Here is a 20261-nt window from a genome sequence, read left to right as displayed (position 1 = left end):
GTTTCTGAGGCAGAAAAAAAAGTACACTCTTGCGTATTTTTTCGAGTGTTATCCGTGGTGTGTTTCTGAGGCAGAAAAAAAGTACACTCTTGCGTATTTTTTCGAGTGTTATCTGTGGTGTGTTTCTGAGGCAGAAAAAAAAGTACACTCTTGGGTATTTTTTTGAGTGAGGTGTTTATAAAAAAAAAGAGTGTTATCCGTGGTGTGTTTCTGAGGCAGTAAAAAAGAACGCCGACCGTGGGGATCGAACCCACGGCCACGTGGTTAAAAGCCACGCGCTCTACCACTGAGCTAGGTCGGCTTTTCTGCTAAATAATCTCGATTTACTTTATAATTTCCGGTCCGTAACAATCCTGCGCCGCCGTTAGTCTTTAGACTGTCCGTTCAAGAGCCGCCTCTCAATCGTGAAGCATGTCGACGGGGATCGCCGGGGCGCCGCCGCCAACGGAAAGAGAGTCCTCCTGGTGGACATGTTTTCCACTCACCTCCGAGTCTCTCGGGATGACCCCAATCTTGGAAACAATGAGGAATCGTTTCGGCGATCTGCACGGGGCATCATTCTTCACGAGGACAATGGCGATTCTTTGTGAGGCTTGCAATATTCATGGACCTAACGCAAGAGCAAAAGGCGCAACAGACTCCCCTTTGCTCGCACCCAGCGACGAGGATGCTGTGGCAAGCGGCCACTACTGATGGCAAAGAGCAATCGACGTGGCAAGCGGCTGCCGGCGACGCCGAGGACGACGACACTAAGCAACCGCTACCGCCGCCGCCGCCGCACACTATCGGACCTTGCTTTCCGGACACTGGCACTTTATAGACCCGCTTTTCTGTGAGAATTCTCTCGGTTATACTACTAGGAATAAGAGACAAAATTTGTCTTCCTTTGCGAGCTTTACTTTGTTTAACATGCTTTTCTTGGTGGTGGTGTGTACTATAGCATACTGCCACACACGGAAATAAACAGTAACGGTTGAACTGTAACATGTGACAAGGAACAAAATAGGTGTTGATCTTTTTTCGCCGAAGAAAATAGTTGTTGATATGCTCAGCTGATGATTTTCATGCCGTGCCATATTGTGATGTCTATTTCCGTGTCAGGCACATTGTCTTGTGTGTTCTACCATTGAACTCCTGAAAGTCTGTTCTACAGTATAACTGAGCTTTGAACTACTCCCTCTGTCCCATAATATAAGAGCGTTTTTGACACTACGCTAGTGTCAAAAACGCTCTTATATTATGGGACAGAGGGAGTACTTGGAAAGCTAATCATTGTTCATTGTTGTGCGTGGGTAGAGTTGCTGTTGACTTGGAAAGCTAATCATTGGTTCATTGTTGTGCGTGGGTAGAGTTGCTGTTGACATTTATCTGATGGGGTGAAGACGCCAAATCGGACTTCGCAGAACGGATTAAGAATCGTTAACGTCTGAAGGAACAGCGAGACAGAGCTGGATTACCTAGAGCTCCAGCCATTGGTTGGTTGGTTCATTATCATACTCGGGCACAGTTGTCCCTGCCATTCATCTGAAGCTGGAGGCACCAAATTGCACTTCGCAAAGCGGATTAACAATTGCAAAAATTAAGCGGATTGATAATTACAGAAGACGGAATCCTCTTCCTCTTCCTCGTCGCGTCTCCGTGACGCCGTTATGTGTATGTTCAACGAGGACTGCGAGATCAGCTGGCTTCCAAGATGACAAAATGCATCAGGGGTGTGTTGGATGGACACTCTAGTCTTGGTTCAGAAAAAAACATGACATGATAATACTCCTGCGTTTTGCTTGCTCTTGAATTTTCAACGTCTTCCGGTTATGATAGTAGTTCGTTTCTGAAGAGCAGAGGACTCTGCGTTGGGCTAGAATACCAATGGTTGATTGGTTCATCATCATCATACAGCCGTCGTTGACATTTATCCTGAAGATGAGGACACCAAATTGGACTTCGCAATGCGGGCTAACAATTACACAAGAAAATTAAAATTGTACAGGAGACGAATTCGTTCGTCATGGTGTTGCTGTTGAGAATTGTTTGATCGGCTGTGGTGGTTTCTGGTACAAGTTTCACAAAGGAACACGAATTCCCTTCCAAATATGACAAAATGGATCGAAAATTCTGCTACATGGACTGAGGAGGAGTGGAGGCGAGGATCATGTCGGGGATGGTCTCGAGCAGGTAGGTGAAGAGCCCGCCGAGCAGGAAGAGGAAGACGAAGGCGAGCCCGATCTTGGCGAGGTACACGGAGGAGCCCTTCTTCCTCAGCAGCTCCCTCTCGCGAGCCCCCTTCCCCCCGTCTCCGTGCGGCGGCGCGTGGTGCGCGTGGTGATGGGCGCCCGGCGCGTCCTGCTCGGTGACGGTCTGGAGGCGCCAGCCGCGGCCGTAGTCGGCGAGGGGCGCGGTGGGGCCGAAGCACACGGGCTCCTCGCCCTCCTTGGCCGCCTCCACGTGCAGCGCCGCCGGGGCGCCGGGGGCCAGCTTGCGGTTCACCGCGTGCAGCGCGTACCGGGCGGTCGTCCCCGCCGCGAACCGCCGCACCTCGCCGGAGCTCCTGCAGGTCACCTCCAGGAACTGCAGGCCGATAATTGCTCAGAGAGGATTCTACAGTAATCGGACAGATATAGTAAGCTAGCTGGATGCTTGTGCTCTGAGCGGCTTACCGGCGGGGGAGGGGTGTTGCCGGCGCCGTCCGTGCGCGCCGGCTCGTCAGCTCGCCGCTCCGGCGCCGCCTCGTCCGGTCCCGGCGGCTTGCTGGCCTCCGGATTCGCCATGGCCGCGGGCGTGCAGGAGCAGAGGAATACTTTTTGTTTTTGAGGGAAACTAGTAGTGGTTGACTTGTAAATTCACGTGGGTAGGTTGTTTATAGGTTCGGATCGGGCCGAGCGCGGCCCAGACTAAAACCGGGCCTCACACGATCCACTGGGCTTGCATTTGGATCCCACCTGCTGCTGCCAGGGCCGCACGGGCCCAGCTTGCGTGCGGTTACGACCCACCCGCACGGGCCGGCGGCCGCAGCGGTGTTCGTTGGCCGCGATCGCGCGCGCTGCTCCTACGTGTCGTGTCAGAGTGAAGCCGGTGACCGGCGTCGCTCCCCTCCCCGCCGCGGCAGGCCGGCAGCGATGGGCAAGGGCGGCGGCTGCCTGCCCAGCAAGAGCCAGCGCCCCCCGCCCCCGCATCGCCGCGACCGCACCTTCATCCCGGCCCCGGCCACCACCGCACCAGAGCCGGCCCCGGCCACCGCCGCGCCGGAGCCGGAGCCGGAGCCAGCGCCGTCGCCACGCCAGGTCCGCATCTACGTCGTCTTCTACTCCATGTATGGCAACGTGCGGCGCCTGGCGCGGGCGGTGCAGCGCGGGGTGGGTTCCGTGCCGGGCGCGCGGGGGATCCTGCTCCGCGTGCCGGAGACGCTGCCCCGCGCCGTGCTGGCCCGGATGGGCGCGCTGGAGGCCGCCGCGGAGATGGACGCGGAGGGGATCCCCGTGGCGGACCCCGGCGGGCTCCCCGACGCCGACGGGTTCCTCTTCGGCTTCCCCGCGCGGTACGGCGCCATGGCCGCGCAGATGCAGGCCTTCTTCGACTCCACCGCGGAGCTCTGCCGCGGCCAGCGCCTCGCCGGCAAGCCCGCCGGCTTCTTCGTCAGCACCGGCACCCAGTGCGGCGGCCAGGAGACCACCGCGTAAGCCTTTCTCTTTCACGCCGTCCATCGCCGCCGCGAGATCGCGTGGTTTTGCCACCGGCCAGCCGTAACAGTGTTCGTCCGTTTGTGTCTCCTCTGTCTGTGTGCAGGTGGACGGCGATCACGCAGCTGGCGCACCACGGCATGCTGTTCGTGCCCATCGGGTACACCTTCAGAGAGGGGATGTTCGAGATGGAGGAGCTCCGCGGGGGCTCGCCGTACGGCGCCGGGGTGTTCGCCGGCGACGACTCCAGGCCGCCCAGCGAGCTGGAGCTGGCCCTCGCCGAGCACCACGGCAAGTACATGGCCACGCTGGTCAAGAGGATGGTGCACGGCGCCGATGCCTGATTCTACCAAGAACCCTTTGCCATGTCGCTGCTGCGTCGGGCGGCGTCGTTTTGTACACAAACAACATTGCTATTTAGCCTAGCCCCAGAATTCTGTTAAGATTACTCTGCAAACGCATGGAGTGCGTTGAACATTCATTAGAGTGAAGATATCATTTTGATCGACATCACCGGGCGTAGCCATTATATGCACATCTCAAATTACCCAAACACAATCAGCACCTTATTATTCGATCTTAGCAGAATACAGCCAGAGTGAACTTATGGTTAACCGACAGTAAAAAGTATCTCAGGCCTGCCGGAAGACAGCCTCACAATCCACAACGCCTTTCACGTAGCTCACACATCTAACAATTCAAAAAAATTTGCAGATTCTGATAGTACAAAAGAATATGTCCGTGAAAAAGGTCAGGGGCCGCATCAACCCCAACAAATCTAATCCTGTTCGACCAACCTCATACAACATATGTCTGGCCTACTACTCTTTTTCGCACGGGTAGATATCCTAACACATCACAAACCTAACGAGCACTCACTCATTTCCCACTCATGGAGCAATCTTCACCAAAAACCCGAGCCTTGTAGACCGAATGGCACCTCACTTCTTAGAAGGCGTACCATTCGCAATCTTTTGCTTGGAGCTTGCTTGGGGATCCTTCACTATCTTGGATGAAGAAGCGCCGTCTATGGCGATGTTCCCCAGCTCCGCAGCCATTGCATCTCTTTCATCGTCTTTCTCCTTGCCTTTGTTCTCTGGAGCGCCATCAACTGGATTCTCAGCTGTGTCCGCCAGCACTCTGGGCTGCCGTCGAAGGGGCCCAGCATCAAACCATGGGTGCTGGAGCAACTGAGCGGCTGTAGGACGCTTCTCGGGAACAAAATCAAGTATCGGGACGAGAAAGTCTGACATGGCAATGGCATCTATGTCGCTGAACTCGTACTTCTCAACAAGCACCTTGCTGAGAGGCCAGAACCGCAAGCGACGGATGTGCCTCAAGTCCCCGTAACGATTGAAGTAGTCACGTGAGTATCGGCCACCCAAGGCAATCTACAAAACGGAAATTCAACTTGGGATATATCACAAAACTACGAACAATTATAGCATTTTGCTTAAAAAGGAAAATGCAAACACCCTTACCTTTCGAGGCATCATTCCAAGTAGCTCCATCATAAGCGCAAGGTGATCCTGCTTCAAGTGGGAATTGCTCAGAATGAACTCCAAAATGAGAGTAAAGATAGACAATTTCATATAAAAAATATCATGTCTTAGTCTACTTTTAATTTGTATGGTGTTCCGAACTAAGTTTCATGGTTGACAATCATAAAGAGATTACTCAGCATACTTTTCAAAGAGATCTTCATAAATGAGATTCCAAAGAATTTGAATAATATATATGTAGTGGAACTCAGCAGTTGAGTGCAGAAATATGCAATCCACCAGAACAAACAGCATAAAGGATTTAGTTTAAGCTCAACTAAGACAAATATAGTTTTCATCTTCTAGCTATCCATATAATAGTACAATATATCACAACACAACGAAGCCAAAGTGACTTTATTAAACATGTTGCAAATACCTTTAACTTATCATGGTTAAATACCAAGATCCCAGTTCAGCCCACGGTGTGTGAAGTTAGCACAAATTCAAGAGGCGACACATAATTGTTTCCAGAAATTGCAAGAGAGAGCGTCGGTGACTATTTCATGATTAAAATGACAGCTTCATAACCAGATGGCTATTGACATCATAGCATTGTCTGCTATTTAGTTTAGTTTATTATATTTTCATAAAATGTAGCTGGAATAAATGGGTGTCTTAAAAAAATTAAGAACCCAAAATTACTAAGTAAAAAAACTGGGCCATGACTTGTGCGGTCCCAGTAGCAACCAAACTGCATGTACGTCTTTCAAGCCCAAGCCCAGCTATCATTAAAAGATTGGTGATCTTACGCTTAACTAAAACCAGAAGAGATATATAATAGCATGACAATAACAATGCAAGTTTAACTGTAATTATTAAAATTTTGCAACAAAAAAGAACCTGCTACAAGAGGCTTGGTTTTCAAGTATAGCTTGGAGAAGTAAATGAAGGGTATGGAAGAAAAACTAGAGTGCTGGAATGTAGGTATCATAGAGTCAGCTGTTGATTGCGATGACTACCTTTCTTAAATTAAAATAGGGGATATAATTTAACAGGTCATAAACAGAGTACAAATCCATAATGTTGAAAGTATGTTCTCAGTCGAAATCAAAGTGAGGAAATGAACAGAAATACCTCATCCCTGTCAAAGTTATCTCCACTATGCGGATCAAAGAGCACATCTCCTGAGGCAAGTTCAAAGCATATGCATGCAAAGGACCACAGGTCAGCAGATGTAGAGTACTTGGAGCCCAGAAGGACCTCAGGACATCTGTATTGCCTTGTTTGGATATCACTTGTGAACTGCTTGTACGTCCAACATGCATTCCCAAAGTCCACAAGCTTACAGCTTAGTTCAGCTTCCATCGCCATCCTCTTCCTAGTCCCTTTGCTGCCCCGCCTATGTCCCCCGCCTCTCTTCCTGTCCCCATCCTCGCTAGGACTGCCCTCATTTGCTGTACTCAAATCTCCCTTATCATCTGATTCGTCCGTGTCAACAGCTGCCACTGCCCCATTGCCTTCTGAAGTTGAAGCAGCTACACGTTTGGCTTTCTTCCGGATCTTCTTCTTTTGGTTCCTGGTGAGGCCACTACTAGCTGATGGTGCAGCAGGTGCCCTTGGAGGTGGCTCGATGGCCCTTGCAGCAGGGGGCACCAGTGGCACACCTGACTTCCGGGGATCCTTCGAGGGGTCAATGGTGGACACGAGCAATATATTCTCAGGCTTCAGATCCGTGTGGATAATGGAAAGCTCGCGGTGGAGGTAGTCAAGGCCAATGAGCACATGCCGGCATATCTCCTTAACCATCGGAAGCGGAATCCCGCGATAGTCCGTGTACTTGATCAGGGTGAGCAAGTTATCACCAAGAAACTCAAACACCATGCAGACATGGCTCCCGTTGGGGCCTGAGTGCTTGAAGTGGTCAAGAAGCTTCACAACACAGCGGGAGTCTTCAGGGTCGCCATCGGCAATCTGCCTCAAGATCTTGATCTCATCCATGGCAGCCTCCGTGTAGTGCTGTGCGCTCTTCTGCACCTTCAGGGCCACATACCTCTGCACACATAACCAACAGATTCAGAAACACTGGACAGCAGCAGCAGTGCTGAACCAAGAGGAGTAAACTCGTGCAGGGTGATAGGATTGAGGGATAGAACAGTAATAATAATGAGAAATGGACTTGGCATTTCTGCATATGCTCTGAGGCAAAAGAGCGAACAGTTGGTGGGCAGGCAAACCGCTGCATCCAGATCGATAAAAAAAAATCCTAGATATCTTCGTCGCGAATCCTAGAGGCAACGGGGTGATTGAACAGGGGATTTCGGGGCGAAGGGGGTGGCCAGCACGTACGGAGTGGGCGGTGTCCCAGGCGAGCCAGACGGTGGAGAAGTGGCCCCAGCCGAGCTTGGACTGCACGACGTAGGCGCCCTGCTTGAAGGTGTCGCCGGGGCGGACGGCGTGGTAGCCGCCGCGGCGGTAGTCCTCCGTGCCCTCGTCCTCGGAGGTGTAGACGCTGCTGTCCCCGTCCCCGTCGGCGGCGGCCGCCGCCTCCGCCTCCTCCTCCGCGCGGCGCCGGCTCCCCGCCTCCTCCGCCCTGCGGCTCGCCGCCGGAGCCTCGGCCATCGCGGGCGAGGGCCGGATCTGGGCGCCGGGAGAGAGAGAGAGAGGCGGTGGCGCGCGGGGATTAGGGTTTGCCTTGCCGCGCCGCTTTCTGGTGGGTAGGCCGTAGGCGGTGGCGCTCGTCCGTCTCGCTCCGCTGCTGGGCTGCCTCTCTCCCCCGCGACTGGACCGCCGTTTTATTATTTTTCTGCGGGTGCAGGGACGACCCGATTAACCCACTAATTATAATCTACCTTAAAAATTACCACTAATTAATCCTTTGCAATGTTGTAAAATTATATTTTGAGAGGACAGACTAACTAATCTGTGGCCCAGGGAATTTTTTTTTTTTGAGAAACACATACATCGAGTACCTTCGTGAAATTGAAATAGTAAGATTGACAAAGACACCATATGCATCCTGCTATCGACAGCCGACTGACAGAATATTTCACCTTTATGAGATACACATGTGTCAAATTTGAATATGATCTCTGATGGACTAGGAGGATTAGAGGCATAACCACCCTCCTAACCCTTGAATTGCTTTGGGTGAGAGATCGAACCTCCACTTGTTTCTGGTTTCTGCTTTCTCCCTAGGGAAAGAGGATATGATGCTTTTTGAGGAATGCAATCCTCACATCCCGGCCTTGCTCTGTAAACCAACATTTGCAGATCTATGAATCATCATAGTTTCCCATCCATTCATAAGATTCCGCGCTTGAGATGAGGTGATCTAACCGAAAAGATAGATACAAATCGCAAGTTCACTCTCATTGCTCCGTGCAAAAATTATGTTGTACCTCGTGAATACGTTTGTTTGAACATTGGTGTAATGTTGTGTTGTATGCATGAGGCTAAAGTCCACTTCATGAGCCGCCACCTCCCCTAAAAAGCTAGGGTTTCTTTGCCTCCCGTCGGTGGTCTGCCTCGTCTCCTGCGGCCGTAGAGTCATGGGAACAGAGTGGATCATGGTTCCTGCTGGTGGGAGGGCTCCGTTTTTAGATCTTTCTTCGAGTTTTGTTAGGGTTTCTGTCCTGCTAAGGAAGACGAGGCGGTGGCGGCTCCCTAAAAATGGAATAAGGTTCTCCCCTCTAGGCCCCGTTTCGGTGGTGCTTCCATCGCCGGTGGGCGTGTGAGGACGTGTCTCCGGCAGATCTGTCTACGGTGGATTTGCTCGCATCTGTTCATCGTTCGTCTATGTTCTCGTGTCTTCAGGTTGGATTTTTTCTGATCTACACTACTCTTCATCGACAACGGTTGTTGTTCTGTTGTGTTGGTTCTATGGGGCCATAGCATGACGACTTTCCGACTGTCTACTACAACAAGTTCTGCCTGGCTCCGTCGAGGAAGGGACGATGACAGTGACGCACATTCGGCTCCCTTTAGTGCTTGTAGTCGTCGCTAGGTGGTATATGGATCTAGATGTAATTTGTATTATTTCTAGTATTAGTTGTACTATCATGATTGAAAATGAATAGATCGAAAGTTTTTCAAAAAAAAAAGTCCACTTCATGAGGTTTTGTACTTGTCATTTTTTCATTTTATGGGTAAAGAATTGTATGAGTAATAGTCAATGATAATGTCATCTCAAACGACAGAAACTTTTATAAAGCACTCGGACGGCCAGAACCTAACGTGGTTCTACCCTCAATTCTTGCAAAGTTTGCTAAACAATCACTAATATTATTTTGAGTGCGCCTAAAATGAGTAATACAATTTTCATGAAGAGAAAAAGATATTTAATTCCTTTGACGACAGAGGAATAAACTGATCTATGCAATTCTCATGCTTGGATCATCTGCACCGCAACAAGCGAGTCCATCTCAACCTCTATGGGAACACCATTTCTCTACAACGCCAAGGAAATCCCCTTCATGACAGCACATAGCTCTGCCTCTAGAGCATCCCGGCACGAGAAAAGTTGTCTGCAAGACAAAAAATTAATGGCTCCATTGGGATCCCCTAGAACCATGCTCGCGCCCTGCTTGTCCATTTGTTGAGAATGAACCACCAACATTCAATTCCATCCATGATCCATCCATCCTTTGCTGGAATCCATTTGGCAAGTTTTTCGAAGATTGTCTGCATTTTTCATTTCAAACAGGTAGTTTTCGTGGGTACCATTCAAAAAAAGATACAGAAATCAAAATGTTCGCTTATGTACGTGAAGTTGTTTTTCGATAAAGTATTGTAGGAAAAAACACAAAGGATCAGAACATATAATATAATTATCTAATATTCTTTAATAGATTGAGCACATGTGGTCGAACCAAAGTGGTCGGACCCTTCCCTGGACCCTGCGCAAGCGGGAGCTACATGCACCAGGTTGCCCTTTAAAAACAAAGTGGTCGGACCCTTCCCAGACCCTGCGCAAGCGGGAGCTACATGCACCGGGCTGTCCTTTTATTGAGCACATGTGTATTATTGTATTTTCATAAGTTATTATTCCGCCCTAGGACTTGCCCACCTTCCCCTCTCATGCCTGTGCATACTAGGGTCATGCGATCGGGACAATGAGACTGTGGACCACCTCACAGCTGGGTGCGTTTTCTCGTGTAACGTATGGCATGGCATTCTCTCCCTGCGGCTTGGGACACATGGTTCCATTGCCGGACTCCACACTCGTCAATTGGTGGCTGGAGTCTCGTGAAGGGATTTGTTTTCGCCGTGCTTCTTAGGGTATGGATGCTTTGTGAGGAGCGGAACAGGCGCATTTTTCAAAGGTCGACTGTTGTCGCCCACGAGCTATGGCGACAGGTCTCGGTGGAGTTTGAGCTCTGGGCACACTCTCTAATGCAAAAGGATTGTCCGCCATATGGTGATTGTCCGTCCAGACAGCTAGCAACGTTCTCAATGGAGGTTGAGCTCTGGACACTAACTATGATCCCTTAGGTCGTTATTAGTTGGGTCGGCGTTGTCTGTGTATATTTGTGTGGTTTGATGGTCGCTCGACCTAAGCCACCAGGTGGGTCTTGTCAGTAACCGCGGCCTCGCGACGGCGCATTATTTGTATGGTTCTCTTTTCTTCTGCTTCTAGTGCATCGGCACACAAAGCTTTTGTGTGTTCGAAAAAAAACTTATTATCCATGTATTCAAATCAACACATAACAACGGCATGATTTTTATCTTCCATTCAGTGAATTTCATTTTGGAACGTATTTAAACTCCAGTCATAATCGAACAAATAGCCAACCGATTAAGTTGTACTTATTCTTTTTTTTTTTGCGTATGAAAGGGAGTTTTATTCATCAGTCAAGAGCATAATCAGTCTTACATAGATCAGGGACATTGCCTGGCCCCGACCCCAGCCATACAACCGTGCGGCATTCAGTTCTACCAAAGCTAGCTAGATAATGACTGATGCTATTCTGCTCCCTACAAATATGAGCTAGCTTAACTACTCTCCCTTCCGACATAAGCCTCCTGATCTGATCAACCAGCATGGAGTAACGGGATCGATCTCTGTCCACTGCTGTGATCATCTTAAGAGCAACACGACAGTCTGTCTCCACTTCAATAGGTAGCTGCGTCCACTGCAAGGCAAGGTTCAAACCTTCCAGGCAGGATAGAAGTTCGGCTTCTAAAGGTTCTGCACATGCTCTCAGTTCTCTGCATGATGAGAAAATGATCTTACCCAAACTGTCCCGTAGAACCATTCCAGCGCCGGCCGTTCCGGTGGAGGCGCAAAACGATCCGTCGACATTGAGTTTGGTCCACCCATCCGCTGGAGGAGTTCATCGTGATCGCGCCTCGTCCGCAACCCGAGCATGTGGTACAGGCTTGCTGGGCGTCACCACATCAACCACTTGTTTGCCTTTCGCCGGGTTTGCACTCGGGTTGTTTTGGGTGCCCACGAGTGAATCAACATAGCTGAGAAGGAACCTCTTGGACGCTTCAACCGAAGGAGGCTGCTTATGATGTGTCATTTCATTGCGCACGTACCAGCAGCGCCAAAGGGTCATCATGAGTTCCATCCTCTCCGTGTCAGGCAGGTCACAAAGAGTTTGGGCGAGCCACTCCGTGCCCGTCCGATGGAATGTCGTAGCAGCAGGAATTCGCCATTGCTCTGCCATCGCTTGCCAAAGGGCCACCGCCCTGGGACATCTGCAAAAGGCATGAAATGTGTCCTCCGGCTCCATCGCACAGAGAGGGCATTGGTCAGAAACTTCCAATCCTCGCCGTTTTTTATTAACCCAAGTGGGCAAGCAGTCCGTGATCAAGCGCCAAGTAAAAGTGCGAACCTTAGGAGGAGCAGGGCACCTCCAAATAAAAGCCCAGACGGCTCGTCGCCCGTCCGGTGCCCTGCTCGCTGCGACTGATGAAGATCGAAGATGATCTTCCAAAGCAAGTCGATAAGCACTCCGCACCGAGAAGTGTCCGTTACGCTCAGGACCCCACGCGAGGAGATCGTCGCCCATCCGAGGTGATGTCCGAATCTTAACTATCTCCTCGGCGTCCACCGGGAAGAAGGTATCGCGTACCACATCCATCCGCCAAGCACCATGGTTATCCAGCAGTTCGCTCACCCGACGGAGACGGCACCGGCCCTGCGGTGTCACCGGTCTTCCGCTGCCATTTCTCGGGATCCAGCGGTCACGCCAAATTCTAATTGAGTTGCCGTTCCCCACGCGCCAAACCAGCCCTGTTTTCAGGAGCTGCAGTCCATGTTCCACACCTTTCCAAGTCGCCGAGGCCCCTCCTGAAAAAACAGTGTCATCTAAATTACCGTTAGGGTAGTACCTCACCTTCAGGACACGGGCACAAAGGCTCTCCTGGTTAGTCAAAAGCCTCCACGCTTGGCGGGCCAGCGACCCCCTTATGACTTTGGTTTTATAAGGTGGATCCATGCTCTCCAGTGCATCTTCCTTTTTCCCTTCTCTACTCCCCAAAAGAAGTTGCGAATCATTCTCATTAGGTCTTCGCATGTGGACGCTGGAAGTTTGAACACGCTCATCACGTATGTCGGGATTGATTGGGCAATTGATTTTATGAGCACTTCTCTCCCGCTCTGGGCAAGTTGTGAGCCATCCCATTCGATCATCCTCTTCATTCGGCAACATTGTATTCTTGCCAACATGTGTGCCATGGCAGGAAGGCGAGGCAAGCTGGGCCACTGGCACTGTCGCGAAGGCAAGCTGGGCCACTGGCACTGTCGTTCGGTCAAAAAATCAGTACCCCGGTAATGAAAGTGGAAATATTGCTGTCCAATTGATCGTATCCGATCCGCGACATGTGTGCCATGGCAGGAAGGCGAGGCAAGCTGGGCCACTGGCACTGTCGCGAAGGTAGCAGCTGTGTGCGCTGAAATAATTGTCGTTATGATGAGGTGTGGTGCACCGGCTCCACTTGTAATTTATGAACCATCGATGCACTGTCAGCGAGAAAGGGATAAGAAAATAAAAACAGTGCGCGTGTAGTGTAAGGGCATCTCCCCTCAAAACGTCTGCATTACATTCGGACCGAACTATTTGGACATAGTACATGGACCCGTATTTGACTGTGGATGTGTCCGTTTGTTCGAGTTCCTGCAAACCGCCGTGGATGTGTCCGTTTGTTCGAGTTCCTGCAAACCAAACACAAACTGGTGGAGGTTTGCAGGCGTCTGGACCACCGCCATGTACGCGTTCGACACCGCAGCCCACTCAAATCCTCCTTCGCGGATCACTTTTCTTCCACTTTCCTCCATGCTCCCTCCTCTGCATCCACCACATCCTCTTTGTCAACGCTGCTGCTCTGGGCCGGTCTTAAGATTTTGGGGGCCCGATGCAAAATTATAACCTAGGGCCTTCTTAACATAAGCATCAAAATTGTTTTCTAATTCTGCAGAAAATTGTTTTTGATTTTTTTGGACTATCTGCAATTGATTTATACTCCATGTACTACATTTCTTTACATCATTAGCATTGTTACTTTTTTGTGGCCATTTATTTTTACTTCAATGCAGGTGCTTGAATTGACCCCAATTAATTCAACAAAATTAATTGTATACTTTGCCCTAATAGTCAGCCTTGAAAAGCAGAAATTGCTTTTGGAGGCCGAGCTCCAAATGCAAAATTCAAAATTCTAGAAAATTCATATTTTTACATTTAAAAAAATCTGAAAAAATACATATATAGATGAAGGCATAATACGCAATTGTGTAAATTTTCAGAACGAAATACGTTGAAATGAGGGTTGTGCAAAAAAAAATCTGAAGCTTTTTAGCACATGATACTATTCATCCTTCCGGACCATGAATTTGTTTTTTTTGTACAGGTTGCATTTCAACGTATTTCATCCTGAACTTTTACACACATCCACCTCACATCCTTGTTTACTTGTACAAACTTTTCCAGATTTGTCTGAAACCGGAAATTTTGAATTTTAACTTTTTTCAAAAATTCGGCCTCGATGGAGGCCGAGATACAAAACGCCCTACTCCTTGAAAAGGCCCATGTTAACGACTTCGCCCCAGTGGCCAGTGCCCTCTAAAAACATAGAGCCGGTCCTGAGATCCGCCGCCGCTCGAGCAGCTCCGGCGCTGCTCGAGGTAATCTGCCGTCGGGACTCCGGCGCAGGCCATCGCCACGCGCGTGCAGGCGAGAGCAGGCCGATGGAGACGGCGGCGAAAGGGGAGGTTAAGGCGACGGCAAGTCTGCGACGATGACCTGGATGCGGCGGCGGTTGGCAGGGAGGCTGAGGCGACGTACGGCAGACGGCGACGATGACCTGGATGCGGCGGCGAGGGTCAATGTCTCCTTCCTTTCCCCGCACCTCCTCTCGGCGGCGCCCCGCATGAAGCAATTAGAGGCAAAGCTGCCTCACCTCACCCCCTCACCCCTAGAAACACAAGTTCCCTCCAAATTTATGTCTACATGCAAGCGCTCTTTGATCTATGGGATCTATACGTGATAAAGTGTAGTTCATGTCAAATCCAAATATAAGTAAGTTATTTTGCCCGGCTGCACTGAAAACGGAGAAGCAAACCTCACTGAAAAACAAGTGCATACCTGATCTGATCTGTTGAAAGTAATTCCAGAAAACTGAAAAACAACTACTCCTAGTAGGTTGCAGATTCCGAATTTTTCTGCCATTTTCTCATAACGTGTTGGACAGTGTCGGCTGCAAGGATGTGCCATCAGGAGCTAAAACTGCAGCACGACGCGCCACCAGTTCAGAAAACATGCCATGTACGTACTACATTTTCCCCATGTATAATCCTCTGTTGTTCATTTTTCTTCAAAAAACATTCATGACTGCTCACACCCTTTTGGGCAATGGGATAAATGAAATTTCACACTCGATACACATAATATGCTTGTATTTCGGATGAACATTCACAAGAGGCATGGCTTATAATATAGAATTATAGAGTACAATATAAAACATTCACATTCCATAGTTCATAACAAGCATTACTGCAACTTTTCACAAGATAAGTTTGTCACCTCGTAATAATTTACTTCATCGAAACAACAACAACAACAACAACAACAACAAAGCCTTTAGTCCCAAACAAGTTGGGGTAGGCTAGAGGTGAAACCCATAAGATTTCGCAACCAACTCATGGCTCTGGCACATGGATAGCAAGCTTCCACGCACCCCTGTCCATAGCTAGCTCTTTGGTAATACTCCAATCCTTCATCGAAACATAAAGAAAATTTCACTCACCCTCCTCCGAAATGGTAGTCAGCTCAGAGAGGAAATGGTAAGGCTCCACTACAGGGCTGTGCTCATCGTCACAGAAGAATGGCCTTGAAGGCACCGGCACGCTATCAACGCTCCCTTCGAGCATCTCTATGACTTCGCTCATCTCAGGCCGATCGTGGGACTTCATTTGGATGCAACACAGACCAACAAGGCACAACTTCCTCTCCAATTCATGCATCTCAGCAGATATCTCACCCGGTTCATGTTTAGTTAGCCGGTCAAACACCCATGATGGGTAGAATGCCTGGCTTGAGTTTGCCGCGTTCGGGTCAGCGTTCCTGCGTCCTCCAGCCATCTCCAACAGCAACATCCCGAAGCTGTAAACATCAGACTTGCTGGATATGACGCCAAAGCTCCGGGATATCATCTCAGGAGCTATGTACCCGATTGTTCCCCATAGGGCGCTCAACGGCACAAAACTGTTGTCCCTTGGGTATAGCTTGGCAAGGCCAAAATCAGCAATTTTTGGGAAAAAATTGGTGTCAAGAAGGATGTTGTGCGGCTTGATATCAAAGTGTAGAATCTGCATGTCGCATCCTTGATGCAGGTAGTTGATCCCCCTAGCAATGCCCAAGGCAATTTCATTGAGCTTGTCCGAGGAGAAACTCTTCTCGACCGAGAAGATGTACTTATCAAGAGAACCATGGGGCATATACTCGTAGACTAGCGCCCTCCTCATTTCTTCCGAGCAGCCAGACGGACCACATTAACATGGTGGATCCTGCCGATGGTGGAGACCTCACTGATGAAATCTTCTCCATCGCAGCTAGATTTACAATCTAGCATCTTGATGGCCACATGGACATCGCCGGAGAGCAGAATGCCCTTGTACACGGAGCCATAGCCTCCTTGACCCAGCTTGTCTCTGAAATTGCTTGTGACCGCGACAATATCTGTGTAGGCATACCTTATCGGGCCGATCATTTGCTGCATTTGTAGGAACTTCTCGACCGCGTCGATTGTGATCCTTGTTTTCCAATATTTGTGGGCAAGAAGAACAGTACCACCAGGGGAGCAATCACTAACCTGCATACTCCAGCACACATAGAACAACTCTATGTGGGATTGCCAAGAAACTACTTCCTCCGTTCACAAATATAAGATGTTTTGAATATTTCAACATGGACTACATACGGGCTAAAATGGATGAACAAACACACTAAAACATGCCTATATACATCCAATTTGTTTTCACAAAAAAGTGAGAACATCATATATTTGTGAACAGAGGGAGTGCCAGCGTTGCTAGTATATGTAATTCTATCAGCGTACCAACAATGAACTTCAATATTGACGGGGAGAATACTATCACATAGCGTAGCGAGTGAAGGTGTTCAGTGGAATGCAAATTATCTGCTCCAAATGCACAATACAGGATTTGAGAATCAACCGTAAGAATGACCATAAGCCAATGTATGAGAAGATGAGCCACCGATTCTCCAGGGTTTGGGATGCATACTGTCGGATTACGGGTTCCACAAACCCTTGAGAGGTTCGAACACTGGGGTGCGTGTGGAGATCTCAACCTATCCAGCCTGCCTACTCGCGATCCTCTTAAGCCTAGCGCGCCGAGCTCAAAGGGATAAGGGAACACAACGGTTTATACTGGTTCGGGCCACCGTTGTGGTGTAATACCCTACTCCAGTGTGGTGTGGTGGATTGCCTTGTAGGCTGAGGATGAACTAGTACAATGGGTGAACTGGCCTCCGGAGGAGAGGTGTTCTTGAGCTCCAAGAGCTGGTGAGGTGAATCTGGTCGGAATCAGATCCCTCTCCTATGGTGGTGGCTAAGTCCTATTTATAGTGGCCTTGGTCCTCTTCCCAAATGTTGGCGGGAAGGGATCCCACAATGGCCGGTTTTGAAAGGGGACAAGTAGTACAACTTATCCTGACAAAAGTAGTCTTCGCCTGCGAAAAGCCTCTGGTCGTGACACCGCGGTGGGCTCGGTGATGACCTCCGTCTTGCCGTCCTAGCGGTCCTGATTTTGTTGCACCAGAATGGAAACCTTTGGCTGATTCCTCGGGACTCTGCGCCTGTGGATTGCCTCCTTTGCACCGAAGAGGAAACCTGCGTTCTGCGCCCTCCTGGCACCCGTCTGGCCTTGGTCGTCATGGCTCACGTCAGCTGAGACTCGTGAGGTAAACCTTGCATAGAACTCTCCGCCCCTCGGGAGCCAGCCTGAGGAGGCCGATCCCCTCGGGGGTCTTGGCGTCGTTCGCCTCGCGATGCTTGGCCCCTCGCGAGGGTCTTGAGCCGTTGATGTCGAAGCGCCGTACCAGGCCGTCGATGGAGCCACGCGGTGGGCCGCAGGCAGGCAGGGATGGATACCCCCATATCCAGAACACCGACAGTAGCCCCCGGGCCCAAGGCGCGCTCGGACTTGGCTTCCAGGCGAAGCCAAAGGGCAAGCGCGGAGCGCCACGGGCCCTAACCGCCTGCGGCCTTGATGACACATGGCGATTGATGGGACGTGGGCGACTCCACTTCCCCACGCTGCCTCGACAACTGTTCGACTTGATGGGACCGGCATGCAGGAGATCATGATGGAGCGAGGTCGTGGAGGCCGACGGTTGGCCTCCCTTGTCTATAAATGTGTGAGAGGGGCAGAACCCCCTGCCCATTCTTCTTCGTCTTGGGCCCGCCCGCTTCTTCTCCTTCATCTTGCTCCCATGGCGCCGATCAGGAGGTACTCTGCGGCCGAGAAGGGGAAGGCCCCTAGAGAAGGGCCCGATCCTCTCCCACCAAAGAAGCGGCTCTGCCTTCCTCATGACGCCGACGCGGGGCGGGAGGTGACCAGGCCTTGGCAATCAAGGCCCCCGCCTGGCTTTCCCCTCCCCATGTACGCCCAAGCTCAGGATGAAGATGCTCGCCGTCGAGCGGTTCTTTACGGTGGTGGCAGGACCGCCATTGCCCTTCCGACCACGCCACGGACCCACACCGAGGGCAGCTCGCGCGAGTTCGTGGTGTGGGCGGTGATGCCTCCCGATACCTGGATCCGGTTCCCGAGGTTCTTCGCTGGCGCTCGAGCTGTGGCTGTAGCACGCTAGGTGTCGCAGTTCAACCACCGGAGCTGAAGTCGAGGTGGTGCCCCCTAGAGACGTCTTCATGACGCGTGGATGGATTGAGGTCGCCCCGGTTTGCCGCGTGGCGATTCACTTCGAGTATGACGGCGTGGCCACTCTGTTCTTCAAGGTCTTCAATGAGGAGGGCAAGCGGCTGGAATGCTGCCCCCGAGGAGGTAGCCCGTGGGGCCCTGCATTGGGCGCTGGGCCTGCTGCCGCCCCTTGGCGCCTCGCCCAGCAGTAGCGGTGACTCCTGGGAATCCAGCGACTCTCCTGAGCCTAGTGAGTCTCCGGAGTCGAGCGATGATAGTTACGTGCCGCCAAGCTCCCGCCGAAGCCGGAGTGTGGCAGCGACTGCCGCCCGACGTCGCCAGTGATGCCCTCGGGCTTAGTAGCTAGCTTCCTTCTTTTGCTTTCCCTACGCGGAATGAAGATCAACCCCCGAGGGGTTTGTAAGGATCGGTGTGTGTTTAATATCAGCGTCGCTTCCTTTGATCTTGTGATGGATTCGCGTATCCCAGTTCGGCACGGTTCCTCCCTTTTCTTTCTCCTAGGCAGTATGACACTCTACGCCGGCAGGACCCAGTCCCCAGGAAGGCTTCAGCCGTTGCTAGTATGCCAGGCCGCGATGCCGTGGTCAAGGCTAGGAGGTGAGCGGCCCGAGGTCTGGTAAGAGCTCATGAGACGCGATGCTCACGAGGTCCCCCTTGGCATGCAAGCAGCCACCCAGAAAATCAAAAAGGGGAGCAAAACCGGCGAAATGGAACTGCGAGGCGGGGTGTGCAGGGAGCGAAGCTGGTGCCGCAGCGAATAGTAACTTATCTTTGGGTGTCTTGGCCCGTCAGGAAGATGGTGCTTGCTCCTGCGCTTGTGGTTGTGCCGTGGCTCGCGACGACCGCCTTCCTGCCTCGTTTGCCCAGGTGCTCTACATCCTCGGGACCCGGCCCTCGAGCGAGCTCAGCCGCCATTGGTATGCCAGCTCGCGATGCCGTGGTCGAGGCCAGGGGGTGAGGGTTGGAGAGCTAGTAGGGACTCCTGAGATGGGATGCTCAGGAGGCCCCTTTTAACGCGCAAGCGACTCACGAGGCACGATGACGGTCGCCCAAGCCGACTCGTGAACCACCGTCAGATGAACCTGCATGTTAGGTGACTGATGACCCACAAGTGTTGGGGATCGCAACAGCTTTCGAGGGTAAAGTACAACCCAAATTTATTGATTCGATAAAAGGGGAGCCAAAGAATATTCTTGAGTATTAGCAGTTGAGTTGTCAATTCAACCACACCTTGATAACTTAGTATCTGCAGCAAAGTATTTAGTAGCAAAGTAGTATGATAGTAATGGTAACAGTGGTAAAAGGTAAAGATAGTAGTAGCAATATTTTTGGTGTTTTGTAGTAGTTGTAACAGTAGCAACGGAAAAGTAAATAAGCGAAGAACGATATGTGAAAAGCTCGGAGGCAATGGATCAGTGATGGATAATTATGCCGGATGCGATTCCTCATGTAATAGCTATAACATAGAGTGACACAGAACTAGCTCCAGTTCATCAATGCAATGTAGGCATGTATTCAGCAAATAGTCATACGTGCTTATGGAAAAGAACTTGCATGACATCTTTTGTCCTACCCTCCCGTGGCAGCGGGGTCCTAGCGGAAACTAAGGGATATTAAGGCCTCCTTTTAATAGAGAACCCGAACAAAGCATTAACACATAGTGAATACATGAACTCCTCAAACTACGGTCATCACCGAGAA

At 50.7% G+C, this 20261-nt stretch overlaps 2 protein-coding genes, 1 non-coding gene and 1 pseudogene across 3 annotated transcripts; 1 reads left to right on the top strand and 3 right to left on the bottom strand.

The window, feature by feature from the left end:
- Positions 1-229: 229 nt before the first annotated feature.
- TRNAK-UUU (transfer RNA lysine (anticodon UUU)) lies at positions 230-301 on the bottom strand. Its single transcript has one exon. It is a non-coding gene; the product is annotated as a tRNA-Lys (tRNA).
- Positions 302-1544: 1243 nt separating this feature from the next.
- On the bottom strand, positions 1545-7922 carry LOC123113310 (SRSF protein kinase 1). The gene is made up of 5 exons (XM_044534507.1): positions 7505-7922; positions 6293-7210; positions 5156-5203; positions 4620-5065; positions 1545-2545 (listed from the first exon to the last, which is right to left on the bottom strand). The coding sequence occupies exons 1-5, from the start codon at positions 7775-7777 to the stop codon at positions 2116-2118; spliced, it is 2115 nt and encodes a 704-aa protein (XP_044390442.1). The 5' UTR covers positions 7778-7922; the 3' UTR covers positions 1545-2115.
- On the top strand, positions 2815-4182 carry LOC123113309 (probable NAD(P)H dehydrogenase (quinone) FQR1-like 1). The gene is made up of 2 exons (XM_044534506.1): positions 2815-3670; positions 3781-4182. The coding sequence occupies exons 1-2, from the start codon at positions 3114-3116 to the stop codon at positions 4016-4018; spliced, it is 795 nt and encodes a 264-aa protein (XP_044390441.1). The 5' UTR covers positions 2815-3113; the 3' UTR covers positions 4019-4182.
- Positions 7923-15398: 7476 nt separating the features above from the next.
- The window catches only part of LOC123116979 (rust resistance kinase Lr10-like), a 51878-nt pseudogene continuing 47015 nt past the window's right edge, over positions 15399-20261 (bottom strand).

The sequence above is a fragment of the Triticum aestivum genome, chromosome 5B, assembly GCF_018294505.1.
Source record: "Triticum aestivum cultivar Chinese Spring chromosome 5B, IWGSC CS RefSeq v2.1, whole genome shotgun sequence".
NCBI classification, from domain to species: Eukaryota; Viridiplantae; Streptophyta; class Magnoliopsida; order Poales; family Poaceae; genus Triticum; species Triticum aestivum.
This window is presented reverse-complemented; position numbering and strand designations above follow the sequence as displayed.